Below are 20655 nucleotides of genomic sequence, written 5' to 3'. Positions count from 1 at the left end.
GTGTGTGTGTGTGTGTGTGTGTGTGTGTGTGTGTGTGTGTGTGTGTGCGCGCGTGCGGTGTCCCTGTTCCCGCATATTCTAGTTCCTTCTCTCTCCTGCCATCTCAGGTTTAAGCCTTCGGCACTTAAGGAATGTACTTTGCTACTGCGACCTGAAGGGAAGTCAGTATGCAAAGAGGCCTAGTGAAGAGAGGATGGGTTTGGGCCCTGGCTTCTGTGGTCATAGCCCACACTGGCTACAGATTATTTGAGTACAGTTCCTGTTGTCTCCAGCCACAGCTGCCATGTCAGTAAACAGGGGTAATACTTGGGATCACAGTGAGGCATAAATGATGTCATGGGCCAGACATGCTCACTGTAGTGCCTGGCTAATAAAGGACTTCTAATTGCCACTTGTGGTATTTATTCTGAACAAATACCACAATTTAGGACTGTTCTGTTCATCTTCTTTCTGTGGAAATAGTAATAATGGTTCCCTGTGTTTGCACAGCAGTTTACTGTTTTGTAAGTTAGTTGTCTTATTCTTAGAGAGTTATGGTAAAAGGCAGTTTTATTTTACTTTCAGGGATTTTTTTTTTAACATTTGTTTTTAATTATGTGGATATATAAGGGAGTGGGGTGGGGTGGGGTGTATACATGTGAGTGCAGGTGCCCAGGAAGTTCTAGGAAGGGATGTGTTGGATCCTCTGGAGCTGGATGGTGCTGAGCCATGTGCTGTAGGTGTGGGAACCAGACTTGGGCGTTCTGCAAGCTCAGTACGTGCTCTTATCCGCTGTGCTATTTCATCAGCTCTGACATGCATACGCACATCTGTTTATTCGTTTCTTTGTTTGTTTGTTTGTTACTGGGGAGGATGCCATGTTGAGTGTGTAGCGGTCACTCTTCAGCTTATCTCCTGAGTCATCTCCCAGACCTTATTTTGTTTATTTCTGGACAGGGTGGAGACAAGGTCTCCTGTTCCAGGCAGTGCATGAATTCTTCTGATCCTCCTGCCTCCACCTCCCAGGTGCTGAGATGACAGGCATGCACCAGCAGGCCTGGCAAGTAGTTTGCGTTGTTCTCATTGTCCACATGGGTAACTGAGTCAGAGATACGTGAAGACATGGTGGCAAAGAGTAGCTCTAGACATGAGCTTTAGGCTTAAAATAAAATAAAGCAACAAGGTGAAAACGGTGCCAACTTGTTGCTTTGCAAAGACACTTCAAAATGTAGCTTTTCCACTCTTTGAGAAACCCTGATGCATTGCAGGTTGAGCCTAAATGCTTGGGGCCAGAGTGTTTCAAAATTTCGATGTCTTCAGATTGAAGAATATTTGCATTTATGGATTAAGAAATCTCGGTGGAGAGCCGTGTCTGAACTAGACTTCATTTATGTTTCTTATTTACTTTTTATTCTATTTTTCTTTTTATTTATTTTTTTATTATTCATAATTATGTGTATTTGCACATGAATGCAAGTGCCCACAAAGGTCCCAAGTGTCAGGTCTTTCTGGAGCTGCGGTTACAGGCAGTTGTAAGCCTCCTGATGTGGGTGCTGGGAATCGAACTCAGGTCCTCAGGAAGAGCAGCATGTGCTCTTAACCTCCATAGCCCCACTTTTTATTCTTTTAAAGTGATTCTGTACAGTATTTTAACTGTGCTTGGATTTTAATGGCAGCCTGTCATGGAAGCTTAGCTGTGCAGTTGTCCAAATGTAGTTTCATGTCCATACTTAAAATTTTTCAGAGATTTTTCAGATTTGGGGTTTCTGTATTAAGCGTAGTCAACCAATGTGTCTATATGTACCAGTTTCCCATGCATGAAAACAGTACAGTGTTATTTTTCTCCTCAGTGCTTTCTTTAGTTCATAACCAGGAACAGACACCATGTCTGCCATGGGGCAAGTGCTATCTAAAGGGTAAGTTCCCAGAAGTGGAATTGTTGTACCAAAGAGCCAGCGCCTCTGTAACCTCACAGAAATGGCCAAATGACCCTCCACAGAAAAGGTACCATCTTCCACTCCCACCAATACTGTGTCAGACAGAAAGTTCCCCACGGGCTCAGCAAAGCTGCATTGTTAGCCTTGGCTTTTTGCCTATCTGATTAGGTATGAAGTGATATCTCAGTGTGGTTTTGATTTACATTTCTCCTCTGGGTAAGATCAGGCAGCATTTTCAATGCATAAGAGCTGTCAGTGTTTCCCTCTTCTGTGAACTGTCTATTTGTACGTACACTTTGGTGCCCATTTTTCTGCTGGCTTTTGATCTTTCATATAAGTTCTGGGAGCTTTTCACATTCTGTCAGGATGAACTCTTTGTCTGGGAATTGAAACATTTGCCCCGGGTGGTCATTTGATGCCTTTCCTTTTTTCCTTTATATTCATTCTCATATTCTCTCTCTCTGTGTGTATGTATGTGTGTGTGTGTTCCCTGTGTGTGTCTCTGTCTGTCTCTATTTATGTCTATCTGTCCATCTCTCCTCTCCCTCCCTCCCATACCCCCTCTGTCTCTCTCTCCTTCCATTCCTTCCTGTGTCCCTCCCTTTTTCTCTCTCTCTCTCTTTCAGCAGGACTGAGGCTCAAGCATCCCTAGTACCATTTGCCTCTTAATTTTGCCCCATATTTTGGGTTTATATGTAACAGAAAAAGTCAGAGACAATGTGAAAACAGAGCTGGCTTTCAGCACAGAAACTCATAGAATGTTGGTATTGAGAAGGGGTCAGGGATCAGCCAGGCCATGGGTCACAGACTAGTGGCTTGTGGTTGGAGTCTTCCTGTAGATGTATTTTCTTTGGCTTATTTAGTATTGGCCCATGCAATGTCTTTAACCATTTGAATTAGGCTCCAGTATCAGATGATCTCACTTTGCTTTTAAAGTACCAGGACTTGGTCTACCCTGAGTTGTGCCTCTCTGGCCACGATGGGAAACAAGCAGCCTTCCGCTCTCATCCCCACCCTGAGTGCATGCTCAGCTCTCCATTCTCTACTCCCCCAACCCCATGTAGACCCCTTAAAACAGAGGGTGCCCATTGTTGACCATTCGTATATCCCCACTTAACTGTGTGTTTCTCTTTATAATGATGAAAAGGAGGGGACCCTTTTCATGAACTTGTTTCTTTCTCAAACATGTGTGAGATAGAGCAAGATGGCGGTGTGGAAAGAAAACTAATTAAGAGCATATTTCTTGGTTGAAATGCAGAACATTGGCTGCTTCCTGAAGCAGGCCTCTGTGCGGGGAGTATGCAGGGGGTTCACACTTGACACACCAAGACCGCTTTGCCTGCTGGTCCCTGGAGACATTTGGCTCTGAGTCTTGACCATTTGTTTCACTGATTCAGTAGCCTAAAGACATTACCGTTCTAGAAACATACAATAAGTCACTGCCAGCACTGTGCCTCGTGAGAGCAGTGGTGTGCAAGGACCGCTTGGATAATAAAAGCAGGGTGATTTGTTGTTGGTTTTTCAACAGGGTGTCACTGTGTAGCCCTGGATGTCCTAGAACTTGCTCTGTAGGGTAGGCCGGCCTCGAATTCAGAGATCTGCCTGCCTCTGCCTCCTGAGTGCTGGGATTAAAGGCGGGCACCATCACCACCTGACCAGTGTGATTTTGTTGTTGCTGCTGTTATAATTTTTTTTCCAAGATTTACTTTTTAAATGTTATGTGCCTGAGTTTTTGCCAACAGGTGCGTGCGCCACATGTGTGCAGTACCCACAAAGGTCAGATGGGAAGACTGGATCCTCTGGAACTGGAGGTAGAGATAGTGATCAGCTACCACGTGGGTGCTTGGAAAGATTCTGGGTCCTTAAAATGAACAGGAAGGCTGCTAATGTGGCTGTTGCCCACGCAGGAAAGCAAATAAGTATGCATCGCATTCACACGGGTTGTAGAGTAGCTCTGTTTTGGGAGTTCCCGCAAATGGGTCCCTTGGCCTAGCACTGCCCCCCCACCCCGTGACGGTGCACCCAGGTCTTCACAGCACACTGATCCTGAAGCATGGCTGCCATTCCTTCACAACCCATGACTACTATTGGCAACGCCTGGGCTCCTTGTCAAGCAACAGCGGCAGAAGTGCCGAGAACTTGGGGGACGCCGTGCCCCACTACCTTGTCTCCCCAAGGCCGACCCCGGTCACTGGTGGGCCAGCTTCTTTTTCAGGAATTCCGCCCTTCCATTCATGCCTACAGTGTTGGAATCTCCTGAGTACTCGGCAGAATCCTCCCCAGGCCCCCCAGAACCCTGATCACTTATGACCTGGCTCCTGAAGAAACAACCGCCATCCATCCTGGCCAGGCTAACTCCAGGGCCCTGTTCTGATCTAGCAGCTACTTAAGCCAGCCCAAGCTTAAGTGGTGCTAGGCCAGAGTCCCACCCAGTTGCCCTACTGTGTAAACTAGGAGGGCTGCTGCAAGCAACAGACACCAGCAGGAGCTGGAGAGAGGCCCTGCACGAAGCAGAAAATAAACTGCCAGCAAAAGCCATCCTCAGAAAACAACAGCAGCAGCAGATCCTCTTAACCTGGGAGCCATCTCTAGCCCCAGAAGCTGTGTTATATGTATTAATGAGCAACTGATTTTAAAATACTTTGCAAAGAATCAGGTATGAGTCTGAGCAAATTTCCAGTTCCCATAGCTGTTTGGAAAGGAGGAAAACAAACTATTTTTTCTTCTTCTAATCAAACAGGAAGCAGATTAGGGGGGAAAGTAGCAGATGTGATGGGCAACTTGGTGTATCTAGATATGATGATGTGGTTCCTTACGATTGTAGGAGGACTCGGGGAGCAGCTGATGGCCAGTGATGAAGCCAAGGAGGCCCCTGGGTGGGTGTGGCCTTGAGGCAGCACTAGGAGGCTGGGCTGGGGCTCTAGAAACTAGGAGAGCTGAGAAATGCCCACATCCCCGAAACCACCTTCCTTGCCCATCATCTGCCAAGGTGGTTCCAAGGGATGGTTAGAACACAGCATAATGCTCCTTGAACCATTTCAAGGTGGTGAACAAGGGCCACAGTACACAGAAGACAGGTTTAAAAAAAAATCCCCAAGGGATTTGAGACTTGCTCCTGCAGCCAGTTCATCATACTTTGTCCCATTTTTCCACCTCCATGCTAGGGCAGGACGCCCCTCCCCCCACCTCTGTCCCACCATCTGGAGCTCCACAGGGACTGACTGATGTCTGTCTCCCTGCCACCCTTGTGACTGGGCTAGAAGTGGATCTTCATACATCATCTGGAGCTCCCTGGTGCCTTAAGGAAGTCCACAGAGCTCGCTGTGATCTGTAAAGACCTCTGCAGTCTCTTGAAGCCCCTGCCTCTCACTGCAGCCCGAGTCTCTACCTAAGCATGCATCCTTCCCGGCCACTGCCATTCTGTTGTGTTTTAGTTGTGGCAAAACACACAACAAGATTTCTCCTCTTAATTATTTTTAAGTAAATGGTGATGTTAAGTATGCTCACACTTTGTTCAACCAGTCTCCATAAATTTCACAACTAATGTGAAACGATAGCCATTAAACAGCTGCATCCTACTGCCCCGAGTGACTGACATTCCACTTTCTGGCTGTGAGAATCTGACAGTCAGTCCAAGGGAGCCGGAACCAGTGCAATCAACTATTTCTTATCATTCTGTGGCTGGCTCTTTCCACCTGGCATAATGTCAGTGTTGAAGCATGTGCATAGATTTCCTTTCTTTGGAGGCTGAGAAATATTTTAGTGTGTGTAAATGCATTTATGTCTTTTCGTCCATTGATGGACACTTGAGTTTTTTCGACTTTTTTGTTTTGTTTTGTTTTTGAGACAGGGTTTCTCTGTGTAGCTCTGGCTATTCTAGAACTCGATCTATAGATCAGGCTGGCCTTGAACTCACAGATAAGCATGCCTCTGCCTCCCGAGTGCTGGGATTTAAAGGTATGTGCCAACACTGCCTAGCTTCACTTTTTTTTTTTTGCCATCTTGAATACCACTTTGCACATGTATATATAAAATATTTCTAATTCTTTTGCATTTGCATGGGGAATATTTGTATATGTGTATTAAGAAATCTCAGGAGAAGAACCCATTTCTGAACTAGATTTTATTTATGTTTCATGTATACCTTTCAGTCACTGAAAATGATTTTGTATGGTATTTCTAGTCTTGTTTTCTTTGTGAGTAGATGGGTGTATATTTGTGGGTGGGTGTGTATATCAGTGTGCCTTGGGGTCAGAGGTCAGCTTTTTATATCATTCTTAGGAGCTTGAGTCAGAGTCTCCTGTTGGCATGGATCTTACCCCGTGGGTTAGATTGGCTGAGCAGCAAGCCCTATGAAGTTGCCTTTTTCTGCCCCCTCAGTGCTAGGATTACAAGCACATGCTGCCATGCCCAGCTTTTCACATAGGTTCTCATGGTGGAACTCAAGTTCTTATGCCAGAAATACTTTGTCAACTGAGCCATCTCTCCAACCCTGAAATCCTGTTTTTGATTCTTTTGAATTTATACTCAGTAGTAATGCTGGGATGTATACTAAATTTTTTAAAATTTTATAAAGAACCACCGTACAGTTTTCTGTAGTTACCGCACTGAATTGTATTCCCACCAACGAAGCACATGGTTCCAAATCCTTCCTATCCCCAGCGCATGTTTTTTTTTTTTTTTTTTTTTTTTTTAAATTGCAGCTATCCTAGTGGGGAGGGGGTTGTGATGCATGACCTTGATGCTCAGTGATGTCAGACACCATTTCCTAGGACGGCAAGCATGCATGTACCACCACACTGGACTTATTTCACTAATTCTAGACTACTCTCACCTGGTTGAATGTGGCCCCATTTTACCTAATGTTGATTTTGATGAGGAAACTCTGTATGTGCCTAGTTCTTCAGTAGTTCCAAAGTATGCCCTCATTTTGTCCCCTTTGTCCCTCCCTTATGAAGAAGACAGGGAAACAGAACCTAGTCCAGCAGGTAATAGTCTCCCCACCACCCCTGTGGCATATTTGTTCCCTGTTGGCTGGTTTAACACCCATTCTCCTTCTCCATCTTTGTCAGCCATTCTCTGCCCTTCGTTTCTCACCTGCTGCGTGGATATGGGCCCTGCGGTACTTCAGGTGGACCCTGGGGTGGCTTTCTGAAGGGTATCCTTTCCTGTAGGCCTCCTCTTGTTCACTGCTGCTGAGTACATTTTCCCCAATACAAGTTTCACCACTTGGCTGTTTAATTCAAGTTCTTGGATGTTTAATTCAAGTACTTCCTTCAGGATAAAGATCACACATCTCAGTGGCACATATGCTGTCCATAGCAGGCCTGTCATTCACCCTAATCTTGAGCCCCTGTCCTGATGCCTAGGCTGGAATGCCCATACAACTGTATATTTGTACGTATGCCTGTACCCAGATTTCCATAAGGTCCTGGTCTTTCTGGCCAACAAGATCCAGATCCTGTACCCTAGCCACAGCCCACCCTTGCCTGCTGTAGCCTCTGCCTGTCTCTTGGCCATGGGGCCTGTCTGTAGTATAATTGTTCTGTTTTTCAACCCCTAGTTGGGTTTGACCCCCAAGGGCAGAGACATTAGCCCAGTGCCTCTCTCTCACAGAGTAGGTATTTGTAGAGAAGCAAAGGGAGATGAAAAAGGAAAGCGTGAGATTTCTAGTTCATGTCTATGCTCTAGACACTGCCCTCTGTCATGTTCTCTCAGTGCAAGGTAGCTGAAGCTAGGAGGAACTCCCACAGTGACCCAGTTCAGAATTGCTTCTTTCTCTGGCCACCCTGAAACAGACTGACCCCGGCCTACCTTCTGGTAAATGCATCCCAGCAGAGATGACTCATAAGTGTGTGACTCAGGCAGAGCCGCACAGCTGGAAGAGCAGCCAGCACGTCTGCTGGGGAGGGCAGTGTGCTGGAAAGAGCCGGAGCCCAAGGCAGGCGTGTGCCAGCCAGCCTCCTCCAGCCCTGTGCCTGCTCACTGGAGCAAGGCTGTAAGCTGTCCTTTCTCAGCCTGCATGGCAGCACTGGGCTCTGGTCAGGAGGCAGAGACAGAAGGATTGCCACAAGTTAGTGGTCTGCATAGCAAGACCCTGTCTGTACAAAGAAACAACTCTTCTGCCTGACTTAATATTATTATATTATAGCCCACTGTTTGTTTAGAGGCCTACTGTGATTTTAGATACTATGCTGTAGGCCTCATTCTGTTAAATCTTCACAGTAGCTCAGCAGCACAAGTAATAGCAAATATGGTACCGTAGGCCACTCTCCCCCCCCCCCACACCACATGTACAGGCACATACACACTGATGCTCACACACACACATTGCCACACTTTTACTGCATTAGGTACCTTTCTCATTGGAGCAAAAACAACAACAACAAAATGCCTGACAAAAGCAAGTTAAAGAAGAAGGTCTGTTTGGGCTTACAGTTTGAGAACATGGTCTACCATGCTGGGGAAGGCACAGTACAGGAGCCTGAGGAAGTTGCATCCTCTGTATCCACAGTTAAGAAGCTCAGCTAGCTCTCTTCTTTTATTCAGTTTCTTGAGGTGGTGCCATCTACTTTCAGAGAGGGTCTTCCCTCTTCAGTCAGACATTTCTGGAAACACCTTCATAGATAGACCCAGAAGTATGTTTCCATGGTGATTTTCACATTCAGTCAGGTTGTCAGGGTCATCCCACAAGAAGTAACATTACTTCATCTACTTTTTATAATACTCAGTGATGCAGGAGCTCTTATCCTCACTTCAGAGATAGAAACCTGAGGCGTTGGAAGAGACTTTACAGATAGAGGTGTCTCACAGTGCCATAGGAAGGAAAGGACAGAACTGTGACATAGACAGAACTGTGACAGAACTGTGATCTGAGGTCTAGAGAGGTTAGTCATTTACTCAAAGCCACATGGCCAGGCAGTGGTGGCCCTCCATTGACAATAAAGACTTGGTTCTCCATGGCCTTCCCCATGTGTGCTTCCCAAGGACCAAGTCCAGAGGTGAAGCAGAATACAGGGGCAGAAGCTTTCTTCTGAGCTCTGAGGGTGCAGCAGAAGCGGAGCACTTGAGAGTACACTGTGTTTTCCATCTCTTTCCCCTTTGGGGTCTCATAGCATCTCCTCACCTGGGGGATGTTGACAAGATCCTTTTCAACCCACAGATAGCGAGACAGTCCACTATCACTATGGCCCAAAGGACCTGGTCACCATCTTGTTCTACGTCTTCATCACCATCATCTTGCATGCCGTGGTTCAAGAGTACATCTTAGACGTAAGTGACAAGTTTCTGAGGTCAGAAGCTGGGGATCCATTAAGAGGGCAAGCCCTACCATGGAAAAAAAAACCGCTCTGATTCACTCTGTCCCCTAGCCCCTAACGTAGATCCTTTGTTGGTCCCAGAGTCAGTCCTTGGCTACACTTTGTCTCTGTCCTCTCTCTCAAAAATTCTTTAGTTCACACTGTGGGGCAGCAAGTAGAGAGGAAGCTGTCTGAAGCACACCATGAGCCTATCTTTAGGGGTCTTTCAAACACAGCAATGACCAGAAGATGTTTCCTCTGGTAGAAGCTAACAGCCTTATCATCTGCCTTTTCAAAGTACTTACCTGAAACTCAGCACCCCATGAATACACAGGAGGCCTATGCTAAATAGCTTGGGTCGTAAGGAGTTCAAACTACTACCTCTCTCTTATAAAAGGGAAATGGGAGTGTACAATCTGCCAAGTATCTGCACGCTCATGTACTGATGTGTGGCGCTTTCTCTCTTCTTTAGAAAATCAGCAAACGCCTTCATCTCTCCAAGGTCAAACACAGCAAGTTCAATGAGTCTGGACAGCTGGTCGTCTTTCATCTCAGCTCGGTGATATGGTGCTTCTACGTGGTGGTGACGGTGAGTAGTCCTCATGACTGCTGGAGAATACAAAGCCAAGCCACCAAGCCGTCTCTTCATTGCTGATGAAATGACTATGAAGGGCTTTAAAGGGAAGAAAAGGAGCCGGGAACAGTATCTTAGAATTGAAAATCATTTTGCATTCTCCTGGTATTGTAGTGAGAAGATAGATGAAATAGTATAGATGGCACTTAATAGAGTCATCCTCTCTTACAAAAGCACTTGTGACAGTTTTTACCCATATTACATAGTAACAGCTATCCACAAAGCTCTGTATTATTCTACCAGTCCTGTCTTCAAACACTGTCCCACAAAGTAATTTCCCCCCAGTACTGAGCCTTGTACATGCTAAGTAAATGTCCTTCCCCTGAGCTACAACCTCACCCACAAAATAAACTCATATTCACTCAATACTCCTGATGTTGACTTAAGGGTTCCATGCTCGTTTTTGCCAGTATGTCCACAGCCATATACTTCCAAAATGGCGAGCATGTAAGCATAGCTTGGACTCAGAGATCTGGGCCTATTTGTGCCACTATGACAAAATACCTGATATGAACTACTGGAAGGAGGGAAGATTAATGCTGGCTCAAGTTTCAGTGCTTTCAGTGATGTCTGAGGCCATTGCTTTGAGCCTGAGGAAAAGCAGAACATTGTGTGGAACACGTGGAGCAAAGCAGCTTACCTCATGGCTGACAGGAAGCAGAGAGAGAGAGGAAGGATCCAGGGTTAATGTACCCCCTTCAAGGGTGTGTCCCAGGGAGCTACTTCTTCCATCTAGGTCCCACCTCCTAGTTTCTACCACTTTCAAACAGTGAATATGCCTAATTGATTCCACACGATTAAATTTCTCGAAAGTCAAGCCCCTGAGCATTGCACCAAGGATCAAGCTGTAAAGGTTTAGGGGTGTGGTTCATGTCTAACCAATTCATAGCCAGTGTTACCCTTCTGCACATCAAATCCTTTGATAGAGAAAAACATCCCCCAGACAAGGACTCTGGATTGTCTGTCATTTGAGGTTCACTGTTAGGTGACCCTGCCTGTTTTACTGTACCGTTAGCACCTGCTCTCACATGGAGCACCTCTTCTCTGTAACCAGGTCCCAGGGATTTGGAAATTTCATCAGCTCCCTGACCTCAGAGATTTTTCGCTGCTCAGCTGCCTCCCCTGTGCTCTCACTGACAGAGATGGGCCCAACCATGAGGAACTTCGTTTCCAGAACTAAATGCCTACTGCATAGTCTCAAAGCAGGAGGCAACATGTCTGTCTTATGTGTTGCTTTTATTCCTGTTATCAGTTCATCTCAGAACACTTTTTTCCAAGCAGCACACTAAGAATTTTAAATGAAAGACCAGGGACTTCTGTCGTTTCAGAGGGGGCTCCCAGACTCCACTCCCGGGGGACAGAGTTGCTTTGCATGAGTAGGGCCAGTCACCATGTGTGGTGTGGATCAACACTGTCCCTCTGTACCTTAGGATCTCAGGCCTCTCTCAGCTTCCCGACATTGAGTCCATTCCCACCTCTTGGTGGCCTTAGCTGCTTGAAGAAAAAGGGCCCCAGAGTACCAGAGACACCAGACTGTTTGAGGGCGGGGAGGGGGCATTGCCTCATCTCTGAAGCCTTTCTTCCCCTGTATCACTCACGCTAAAATTCCACCCCAGCTGGGAGACCTGACTCTTTTTGGGGAAGATCCCAGGTCTTTATCTTGTGGAGATTCCACGCCCTCCCAACATGCTCAGCAAGACATGGAGACCAGGGAGCCATGCAGGCTTCTAGCTTTATTCCCTGCGCTCACCTCCCTCCCGACCGTCTGCAGGGGAGGAAGGGCACTGGAGAATATGAGAAGTGATTTTTGTAAGAGGAATAAAAACACCTGGTTTTCAAATCACAGTTTTCTGTTGCAATGGAAATTCGACATGATTCTTTCTCTTCACTTCCCAAACTCGGAAAGTCTTTCCTGTTCTACCTTAAAAATTAAATTCTGAAATACACAACATTGCTTTGCCGGTATGGGCCCCCAAATGTGTCAGATGTTGGTGACATACCCCTGGCATTCCTGGTAGGGGCCAGGGATGCTCTTTTATTTTTTCAGTTCAAAGGACAGGCTCAGAAGGAAGCTTATCTGTCTCCAGCTGTCATTAATGTAAAGGATACGGAACCTAGGCCCCTGTACTTTTTGCCTACATTGCTGTTGTCTCCTTTTCCTACTGAATCCACTTCCATTCTGGGCCCTTCACTCAGCTCATTATCTGTCCAGCCAGATGGATCTCTTTAAAGCATGAACTAAATCATGTGTTCCCCTCCTTGAAATAAGCTCCCCTAACAGCTGCAGGGAAATTGTTTTCTCTTCCTTGCTTGTGTGACCTGGGCCTTGCTTATGTGAGCCTTGCTGGTGACATCTGTATGGACTCAGCACTCTAGGCTCACCTCTGTTCCTCCAGCTCTGCTGGCTGCTTCGTTTGCTGGAGTGCTCTGTCCACAGGCATCATTCGTATAGTGAGCCCTTTCCTGCTACCCTGCCTCAACCTAAGTGTCACTTCCTCGGAACACCCTCCCCATTTGTATTATCCACACTATACCCGTTATTGGTGTTTAACTGGAGTGTGTGTGTGTGTGTGTGTGTGTGTGTGTGTGTGTGTGTGTGTGTGTTCTGTGTGTGAGCATGGTGTCTGCTAGCAAGCAACTTTCATCAGACACACAGAATACATACCTACATACACACAGAGGCACCATGCTCACTACCGCACCCTTAGTGTAGCCTCTGGCACATGCTAAGTGCTCAGTATCAACTGTTAAGCTGATAAAGAAGTAGGGAAGGCATTTCCTTTCCTTTTAAAAAATGTTTATTTTTATTGGTGTGTGTGTGTGTCATGTGTATGGGTGCCTCTCGAGGGCAGAAGAGGGTGCCAGGTAGATATCCTGGAGGCAGAATAAAGGGAGTTTTGAGGCACCTAACATAGGTGCTGGGAACAAACTTGGGTCCACCGGAAGAGTAGCAGGTGCTCATAACTGCCAAGCCATCTCTCCAGCTCCCTTCCACCAGTTTCTTAAGTAATGAATTGGTTTCCAGAAGCACCATAAGCAATCAGATTTCCACTACTGTTACAGTTTAAAAAGAAAGCAAGAATGTGCATCAAATTCCTTACCAGAAATCCCAGCCTTGCTTGAGTATTTGACACAGACATTTTTTTTTTTTTTTTTTTTTTTTATGGGCTGTGCTGAAGAATGTGGTTAGATTTTCTAAGAATGTCAAGAAAAGAGGAGGAAAGCAGAGAGGGACCGCTGGTGACACGCTGAGGTCACTGGCAAGGCTCTAGGGCCCAGGTCACACAAGCAAGGAAGAGAAAATAATTTCACTGAGGCTGCAAGGGGAGCTTGTTTTAAGGGGAGGCAACAGAACATCCTACGTGCTGGAGGATGTGGAGGCCCTGCATTTACTGTCCCTCGCCTCACCAGATGTGACTTCATATTTTAAAGCTCCAGATCCAGTAGTCAGTGAAACAGAGAAAGCCAGGAATCAGAACAGGTCGCTGTCTGCAAGCTGGTTGTCTCAGAATGATTTTGAAATGCCTGTTGTTTCCGAATAGACAGAAGGCACTGAGGATATCAGCATCTAGGTAGCAGCTGGCTGTGTTATGTCTAAATTCTGCTAGTTTTGCGCTTCTTGTTCGAACAGCAAAAAGGGAGGCTGCTGGGAAAATAGGAGGGATTGCTCCAGCAGGCCGAGGCCTGGCTTGGGTAGATGTCAAGAATCGGAAGAGAACAAAGTATTTCGCATGTACCCCCAGCTACCTGTCAAGGCCATGGTTTGGGCTGGAAGGGGTTACAGTGCTTGCTGTATAGCGCACGACCCCGGAACTCAGGCGCCTTGGCATGCCTGAACTAGGAGGCAGCCAGCCTCAGCCCTCCTTTACCCTCCTCCCTCAGACAGCTGCCCAGACAGGGCTGGAAAGGGCTCCTCACAGAGCTGGTGAGTCACTTTTCCTTTGACTCTTAGCTCCACCTCCTGCAGTCCCAGAGGACTGGACATTTGCAAGAAGGCAGCATTTTTCTGAGGAATTTTTTTTTTTTTCCTGGCTTGTTGGCTTCCAAGTTCTGACCTCTCTGTCTCCTACGTGAAGAGGCCAAGTGAGAAGTTCCTGTTTAAACACACAAGCCCATCCAGGCCCTGGGTCTATGGGGTGTCCCACAGCTCCTAGCCAATATTTTTGGCAGAAATGCTCCTCCCCCCAAACACACACACCACCTCCAGTCTAGGAAGTAACACTCTTCTTGTTAAATCTCTAGCTTCTTCCTGTAGGAAGGGGCCACCTCACCCTTCAGGAGTTCCTGGAATGAGACACAGTATGGCTCATTAGGTGTCACTATTTCTGAGGGCAGAGGTCGGACAAAGGCACCGTTGTGAATGGTATAAAGGGAGGTGAGAAAGAGCAGAGGTGTGGTTGTGTCAAAGCTCACCGATACCACACACTGCCACCTCAGTGCTCTGAGCGGAACACCTCTTTGCCTCACTCTGTGGATGACCCAGGCAAGAGGAAGGTAGGGGTGAGCAGAAATTACAGTTGAGACCTCTTTCCAGCCTAGGTTGCTGTGTCAACACCGATACAGGTGTCTGATTGTCCCCATCACTTAGGGGGCCTAGCTCACTGTGCTCCTGGAAGCCCAGGGTTGTAGCTTCAGAACTGTGGACAGTACTCAGCATGCATCTTGTAGGTGAAAGGGCATTGGTGACTGGAGGGTAGTGGGGTCCTTCACTGGAACCAACCTTCTTTGGAAGCACAGCTGCAGCTCTAACAAACAGTAGCTCTGGGCAATTTCCACGTGCTCTGTGAACTTTCTCACCTCATTTCAGATCTTTGCTATCTGTTCCTGTATTTCCTTTTTTTTTTTTTTTTTCTTCAAGAGGTGACACCTGGTCAGAGTCATAAAGGCCTCTGTTTTGATTTGCTTGTTTGTTTATTTGTTGTTGTTTTTTTTTTCCAAAAAGAGTTGAAAGCATTCATTCACTCACTCATTCCACCAAATAACATTCTTCTGGGTCTCTTGCTGGAAATGGTTTGGTGTCTTGTAATCTTATATTAAAGGTTCTTCTTGCCTGTCCTTAGGGATATTATAGGTCTTTGGCTGAGGGGATGTCTTGGGTAGGATTTCCATGGCTGTATCTAAAACACCACAACCAAAAGCAACTTGGAGGGCGGCGTAGGGTTTCTGCTCTTACAGGTTTATGCTCTCACATTCAGGGAAGCGAAGGTCACAGTATATCCACAGTCAAGAGGCAGGGCAAGATGGATGCTGGTGCTCAACTCCGCCTTTTGATCCTGCCTGGGACCGCAGGCGCTATGGAGGTGACACCCACAGTCTGAGTCTTACTTCCTTAGCCAGCTTTAGAGACTTCCTTGTAGACCTGAGCAGAGGCCTGTCTCATAGGTGATTCTAGGACCTGTCAGGGTAACAGTCGCTATCAACCATCATGGTGACATGTGACACTTCAGTCTCTAGCAGCCGTTATGATTCTAGTGCATTTAATCCTTTATTACGAAGCAGTTCTTGGGTAGATACATATCCAGGACAGATACCTCACGAGACACTGTCACAAAAATTCACTTTTATTTCCAACAATAACTCTGTAAAGCCAGGGTTTCACTTCACAGATGAGCCTGGGGAACCAAGCTGTCTCAGTAGCCGTAGCTTCTGTCAGACCCCTCTTCAGACATAGGTTGCCAGACCCCAGAGCATGGCAGTTCCCTTCACAGTTGGACAAGTGTCATTGGTTCTTCACACAGGGGTCCTTTGTTTCCTTAAGCTGATTGTTCCTCTTGGGAGTTGATGGAGGCCAGGTGCATTGATGATCCCTGGGCCAGTCAAGGCCCTGTCAGGTCACATGGCCACATCTCTAAATGCCTTCTCTTCTCACCCACCACAGGAAGGATATTTAACAAACCCAAGAAGCCTCTGGGAGGATTACCCACATGTGTACCTCTCGTGAGTATTTGTGGGACTCACCAAGGCCAGTGAGACCCAAGCCACAAGCTGAACCTGTAGAGCATGGGGTTGCAGGCAGTAGATCTCTTTGAAAACCTCCTCAACTTGAAGCATTATCTGTATTAACTCCATCCACAGAGGTACCTAGCCTGCTTGTGACTGATACAAACAACTCTCCATCAGGGTCTCTGGCTTTGTGTCTTATTGGAGATACCTTAAGTTCATAGCGCATCTCCCTTCCATACGCATGTTCCTGTTTGTAATGCTGCCAAGACCTGGGCCGACCTCCCTCCGGGGACCACCCTGTGTCCCTTCGGCCTCTCAGAGCATCAAGAGCAAAGGGTGTGGAGCTGAACAACCTAGAGCCTTTCTATTGTTGTACCCAGTGGTTCGTGCACAGGGTGCTGTAATCAGCTCCCTCCTCAGCTTTTCTTTCTCTGGGTTGAAGAACTGTGTTTGGTCACTACTCCTTCCTCTAATGGACATGCTGTGGCCTTTAAAGTGGTTCTAATGGGCTCACACATGGCGCTGTGGGTGTGGTGGTCTCCGTACCCACCCTCCTCTCTCTCCCTTGCTCCCGCTGCTCACCCACAACCTTGGCTTAGGCCTTTCCTTGTGTTCCTGGCAAGTATCCTGGGGATGTTCTTGCTCCCCCTTGTTATTTAACTCTGTCGTCTCCAGCTTTCAGGTGAAGTTTTTCTACTTGTGTCAGCTGGCCTACTGGTTGCACTCACTACCTGAGCTTTACTTCCAGAAGGTCCGGAAGGTGAGTCCTCCCTCCCCCTGCCCTCTCTGTAGTCCTCTTTTCCCCTATAGCTCTCCCCTTGTTCCCAGTGACCTCTCTCCTTCCTTTACTCTGGAAGCATGATGTGTTGGCTGATGATGGAGTCCCACACAGACCCCCAAGAGAGCGGTGTCAGGCTCTCGACTCCTCCACCAAATGTGTGGCCATTGACAAAAATCAAATCTAATCCAGATATCTGACAGAGAAGTTCTTGCCATCCCCAGTCCTTTTTGTAGTCTTCCTCAGAGTCATGCCGGAAGCCTTCTTCCTACTTCCGGTGTCTTCTTTCTCAACCCAGACCTGCCTTCTGGCACCAGGCTTGGAGCTGCTGCCTCAGCCTTCTTGTTACTAGGCTAGTGTATGGGGTTCTCATGGGATGTGGGGCTGTGGGAGTAGGAGACCTGGCCCTTCCTTGTTTGCCTTACCCGTCTCCTGCATTCTCTGCATATTTGTTCAGAGAATGCACATGCTCACTGTCTGCCCTTCTCTTTTCCAGGAAGAAATCCCCCGCCAGCTGCAGTACATTTCCCTGTACCTGCTTCACATTGCTGGGGCATACCTCTTAAAGTGAGTGAGAGCAGAGCCGGCCCCCTTCCTTTGCCCTTTTATGCCCCTGTGTCTAGCCACATGACCACCCAGCTAACAGGCATAGATACCAGCTGTCTGGGGTGTACCATGCATTCTCAGACTGGTAGGAAAGACAGCCACAAGTAAGAGCTGTGATGAGCTCTGATACAGTATGCACCATTAGCCACGAGAACCCAGGGTGAGGGTTAGTCACCTCAACCCGAGGCAGACCCAAGGAAGACTTCCGGTAGAGCAGTCCTTTGAACCGTGCCTTTTCAGCCAGAAGCTGGACTCTTGCCATTTGCCACATGGTGTCCAAATGCTGCTGGAGCACATAGCACTACAGTTCATTTATTGGCTTATAGGGAAGTAGAGAGCAGTGTGGTTGTTCTAGAAGTGGGAGGGATTCCTGCGCCAGGCCTCAAGTGTCTCTTTTACAGGCAGTATATTGATGAACGGGCTGTTCTGTTGGTAACTGGTCTTTCCATGAGCTTTTTGTGGACAGAGTAGGACCCAAACTTTGTATGTAGGCTAGCTTTTGGGAACTTCGCTACGGTGCGCACATGTTCTGGGGCCCTATTTCGGAGGAGCTCACAACAGGCTTCCTGACTGATGAGTAAATAGTGTGTGTGTTGGAGTCCACCAGCTCTCAAGCTCTGGCTCTCTGTCTCTGGAGGTGGAGGACCTTGGCAGCTGTTTCAGCTGCTCTGAGGATGGAGGCTCACAGCTCCCAGGCAGAGGGTTATGGTGACTGGTTTGCAGCGCATGTGGAGCACCACACAGGAGAGCTTCCTGTTTCGTCAGGGAGCAGGAAGTCTTTCTGGGTGCACCCTCAAAGCTCAGCAACATTGTTCTGAGCCCCTTCCGTGTGTGATTCTGGTAGAGTAAGAAAGGAAGGTGCCAGATACTGTGCTGTGTGTGAGTCAGGTTCATTGTGGGGACAAGTAACGGCAGCTGAGCCAGGTGAAACAGGTCCAAGGCTGGGATACGGAACAGGAAAACTCCCTGAAGGTACAGCAGCTAAACTGTCACAAAGGATAAGGCATTGCCCCCCACGCCAGAAGTGGAAAGCAGAACACAGGCACTGGGGGCAGCCTGAGCCACTGCATGCTGGGGTGGCTTCTGCTCCAGGGTGTCGTGCAGGGAAGAAAGGTCCTGTCTTTCTCTCCTCCAGCCTGAGCCGCCTGGGCCTCATCTTGCTGCTGCTGCAGTACTCCACTGAGTTCCTTTTCCACATGGCTCGACTCTTCTACTTTGCAGATGAGAACAACGAGAGGCTGTAAGTGGGGCTGGTGGGCGCTGGCCTGTCCAGAGACCTTTGGGGTGGGACCTGGGTGTCTCCTGTGGTCTGAACGGTTGGAGAGTGCTGCTCTAGCTGTCAACTGCCTCCTCGCATGCAGGCAGCACTCGGCACTTATTTCTGGTCTAGAACTATTGGGAAAAATCTCACCTCCCTGAGTCCTCTTTGATTCTCTGTCCCACTGGGTTGCTCCTGAGGATGGGGTGAAGGTTCCCTGAGGGGCTCTCAAAGCTGACATCCCTTTTCTGCCCCTGCGAGAAGGTTTAATGCCTGGGCTGCTGTGTTTGGGGTCACACGTCTCTTCATCCTCACTCTCGCTGTGTTGGCCATCGGCTTTGGATTGGCTCGGGTGGAAAACCAGGTGTTTGACCCCGAGAAAGGGAACTTCAACACCTTGCCTTGCAGGTGAGTTGGCAGAAGCATGAGGTGATGAACTGGGGTTCTCTGGACACTGCCAGGCGCCTCTTGAATGTGGCACATCTACAGGGAAGGTCAGGAAACAGATGACCCTTGAGTCGCCACACAGAAACATTTAGCGGCAAGTCTATTGACATCAGTCTCCTGCTTCCATCAAACTTCCTTTGCCTCTCAGCTTTGGTGCTCTTAGTCTGAAGTTGGAACCTGAGGCCAAATATGATGCAGACCCCTCACACTTATTTAGCACATCGTGCTGCCAAGAACATCTCTCATCCAGGCTAGGTTGATCATGACACCCTTGTGAGACCTGGAAGGTTTGTCCTCCATGTCTTGCTCTGTGGCCTTCCCTAGTATCAAGGAAGGCAGCCTGGAAGCTATGTGGTCCACAGATGGACCTAAGGCATTAGAGTGCACCCTGTCTCTCTAGGGTTGCTCCCACAGATGTGTGTGATGTTCTAGAAGAGAAGTATTTTGGCACTGTCACAATCTAGTTCACTTGAGTGTTACCAATATTTGTGTGGCTTACATTGGCCTTATTATGGGCCATGCATATGGGAGAGATGACAACTGTGGGTATGTCGTGTAGGATTTGTGTGATTGTGGTAGTGAGTATGCAGCTCTCACCTCCCTCCCATCACATTAGAGCCTTCACCTCACATGGCTGAAGGATACTGTAGCAGAGACTGACAAGGAGCTCACTTTTCACTTTGCCAGTGATTGTGGGGAGAGCAGGCCTGGTTTCCCCCACACCTCCTTCTGTAGGCTGTGGACCTGATCCTCACCCTTAGATCCATCTCTGAACCTCCACAGGCTCGGCATGCTGCTGCTGGTGTGTGTCGCCCAGGCCTGGCTCATGTGGCGCTTCATCCACTCCCAGCTGCGACACTGGCGGGAATACTGGAAGGAGCAGAGTGCCAAGCGCAGGGTTCCCGCTGTCCCCAGGCTTCCAGCCAGGCCCATCAAGAGAGAACCTGGTGAGTGTCGTGGCTGTGGCAGAGAGTGAGTACATGAGGTCTGTTTGGGATGGGTGAAGTAGAGTTGGGACGTGGCTCTTAGGTGCTCCACAGACCAGTCCTTCTGGCTCCTCCTTCTAGACACTTCTCTCTGGGCAAGGGGCTTGATCTGGCTTCTATCTGAGACCCTATGTGAGCAGGCTGGCTGTAACAGGGCCTGGGGCCCTGGCCACTGTGAGTCAGGGCAGCACTGGGTGGGGACTCCTGGAAGGAAGTCTGTCCTCTGGGTAGCCTTTGGCGTCTAGCCAAGTTGTGCTGCTGTTGCGGCTGCTATCACCCACGTCCTGTGGTGCACAGTGGCTGTGTCCTCATCTGCCCTCGTGCTCTACATCTCGGCCCACCCCTGCCTCCCAGACCGTTAGCTTCCCATCTCTCTTCAGGTCACCTGGTGTTAGGGAGGAGCAGCGGGGATGGGACACCCACATCTCCACTGGCTCCTGAGCATCCTTGAGTGATCCCCCATACGTGCAAGTCCTCAGACATCCCAGCCCTAATCTGCTGCGCAGCCTGGGGCTCTGTCTGCATGCCTGGCTACTGACTCACCTGCATTTTTCCAGGCAGCTGCCTGCCTGGCAAGAACTTGTGTGTTTGTTTGTGTGCAGCTGGGTTTGAGGAAGCCTGAGGGACAGGGTTTAGGAGGAGGGGTTTCTGGATGTCTACAACTCATTGAGTTTATATAGATATTTTGTTTGTTTGGGGTTTGTTTGCGATAGGGCTTCTCTGTGTAGCTCTGGCTTTCCTGAAACTTGCTCTGTAGACCAGGCTGGCCTCAAACTCAGAGATCCAAGT

General features: G+C 48.1%; 1 protein-coding gene across 1 annotated transcript in view; it reads left to right on the top strand.

Annotated features, from left to right (window-relative positions):
* The window catches only part of Tram2 (translocation associated membrane protein 2), a 77118-nt gene that overhangs the window by 50733 nt on the left and 5730 nt on the right, over positions 1-20655 (top strand). The window contains exons 3-10 of the mRNA XM_055605847.1: positions 9079-9188; positions 9687-9803; positions 15727-15785; positions 16467-16551; positions 17066-17136; positions 18311-18415; positions 18698-18841; positions 19664-19827. Coding sequence (XP_055461822.1) covers positions 9079-9188; positions 9687-9803; positions 15727-15785; positions 16467-16551; positions 17066-17136; positions 18311-18415; positions 18698-18841; positions 19664-19827 — 855 coding nt within the window. The remainder of the gene's footprint in view (positions 1-9078; positions 9189-9686; positions 9804-15726; positions 15786-16466; positions 16552-17065; positions 17137-18310; positions 18416-18697; positions 18842-19663; positions 19828-20655) is intronic.

The sequence above is a fragment of the Psammomys obesus genome, unplaced genomic scaffold, assembly GCF_907164565.1.
Source record: "Psammomys obesus unplaced genomic scaffold, mPsaObe1.curated_primary_1811, whole genome shotgun sequence".
NCBI lineage: Eukaryota > Metazoa > Chordata > Mammalia > Rodentia > Muridae > Psammomys > Psammomys obesus.
The sequence above is the reverse complement of the archived record's forward strand: the minus strand, read 5'-3'. Positions and strand labels throughout refer to the sequence as shown.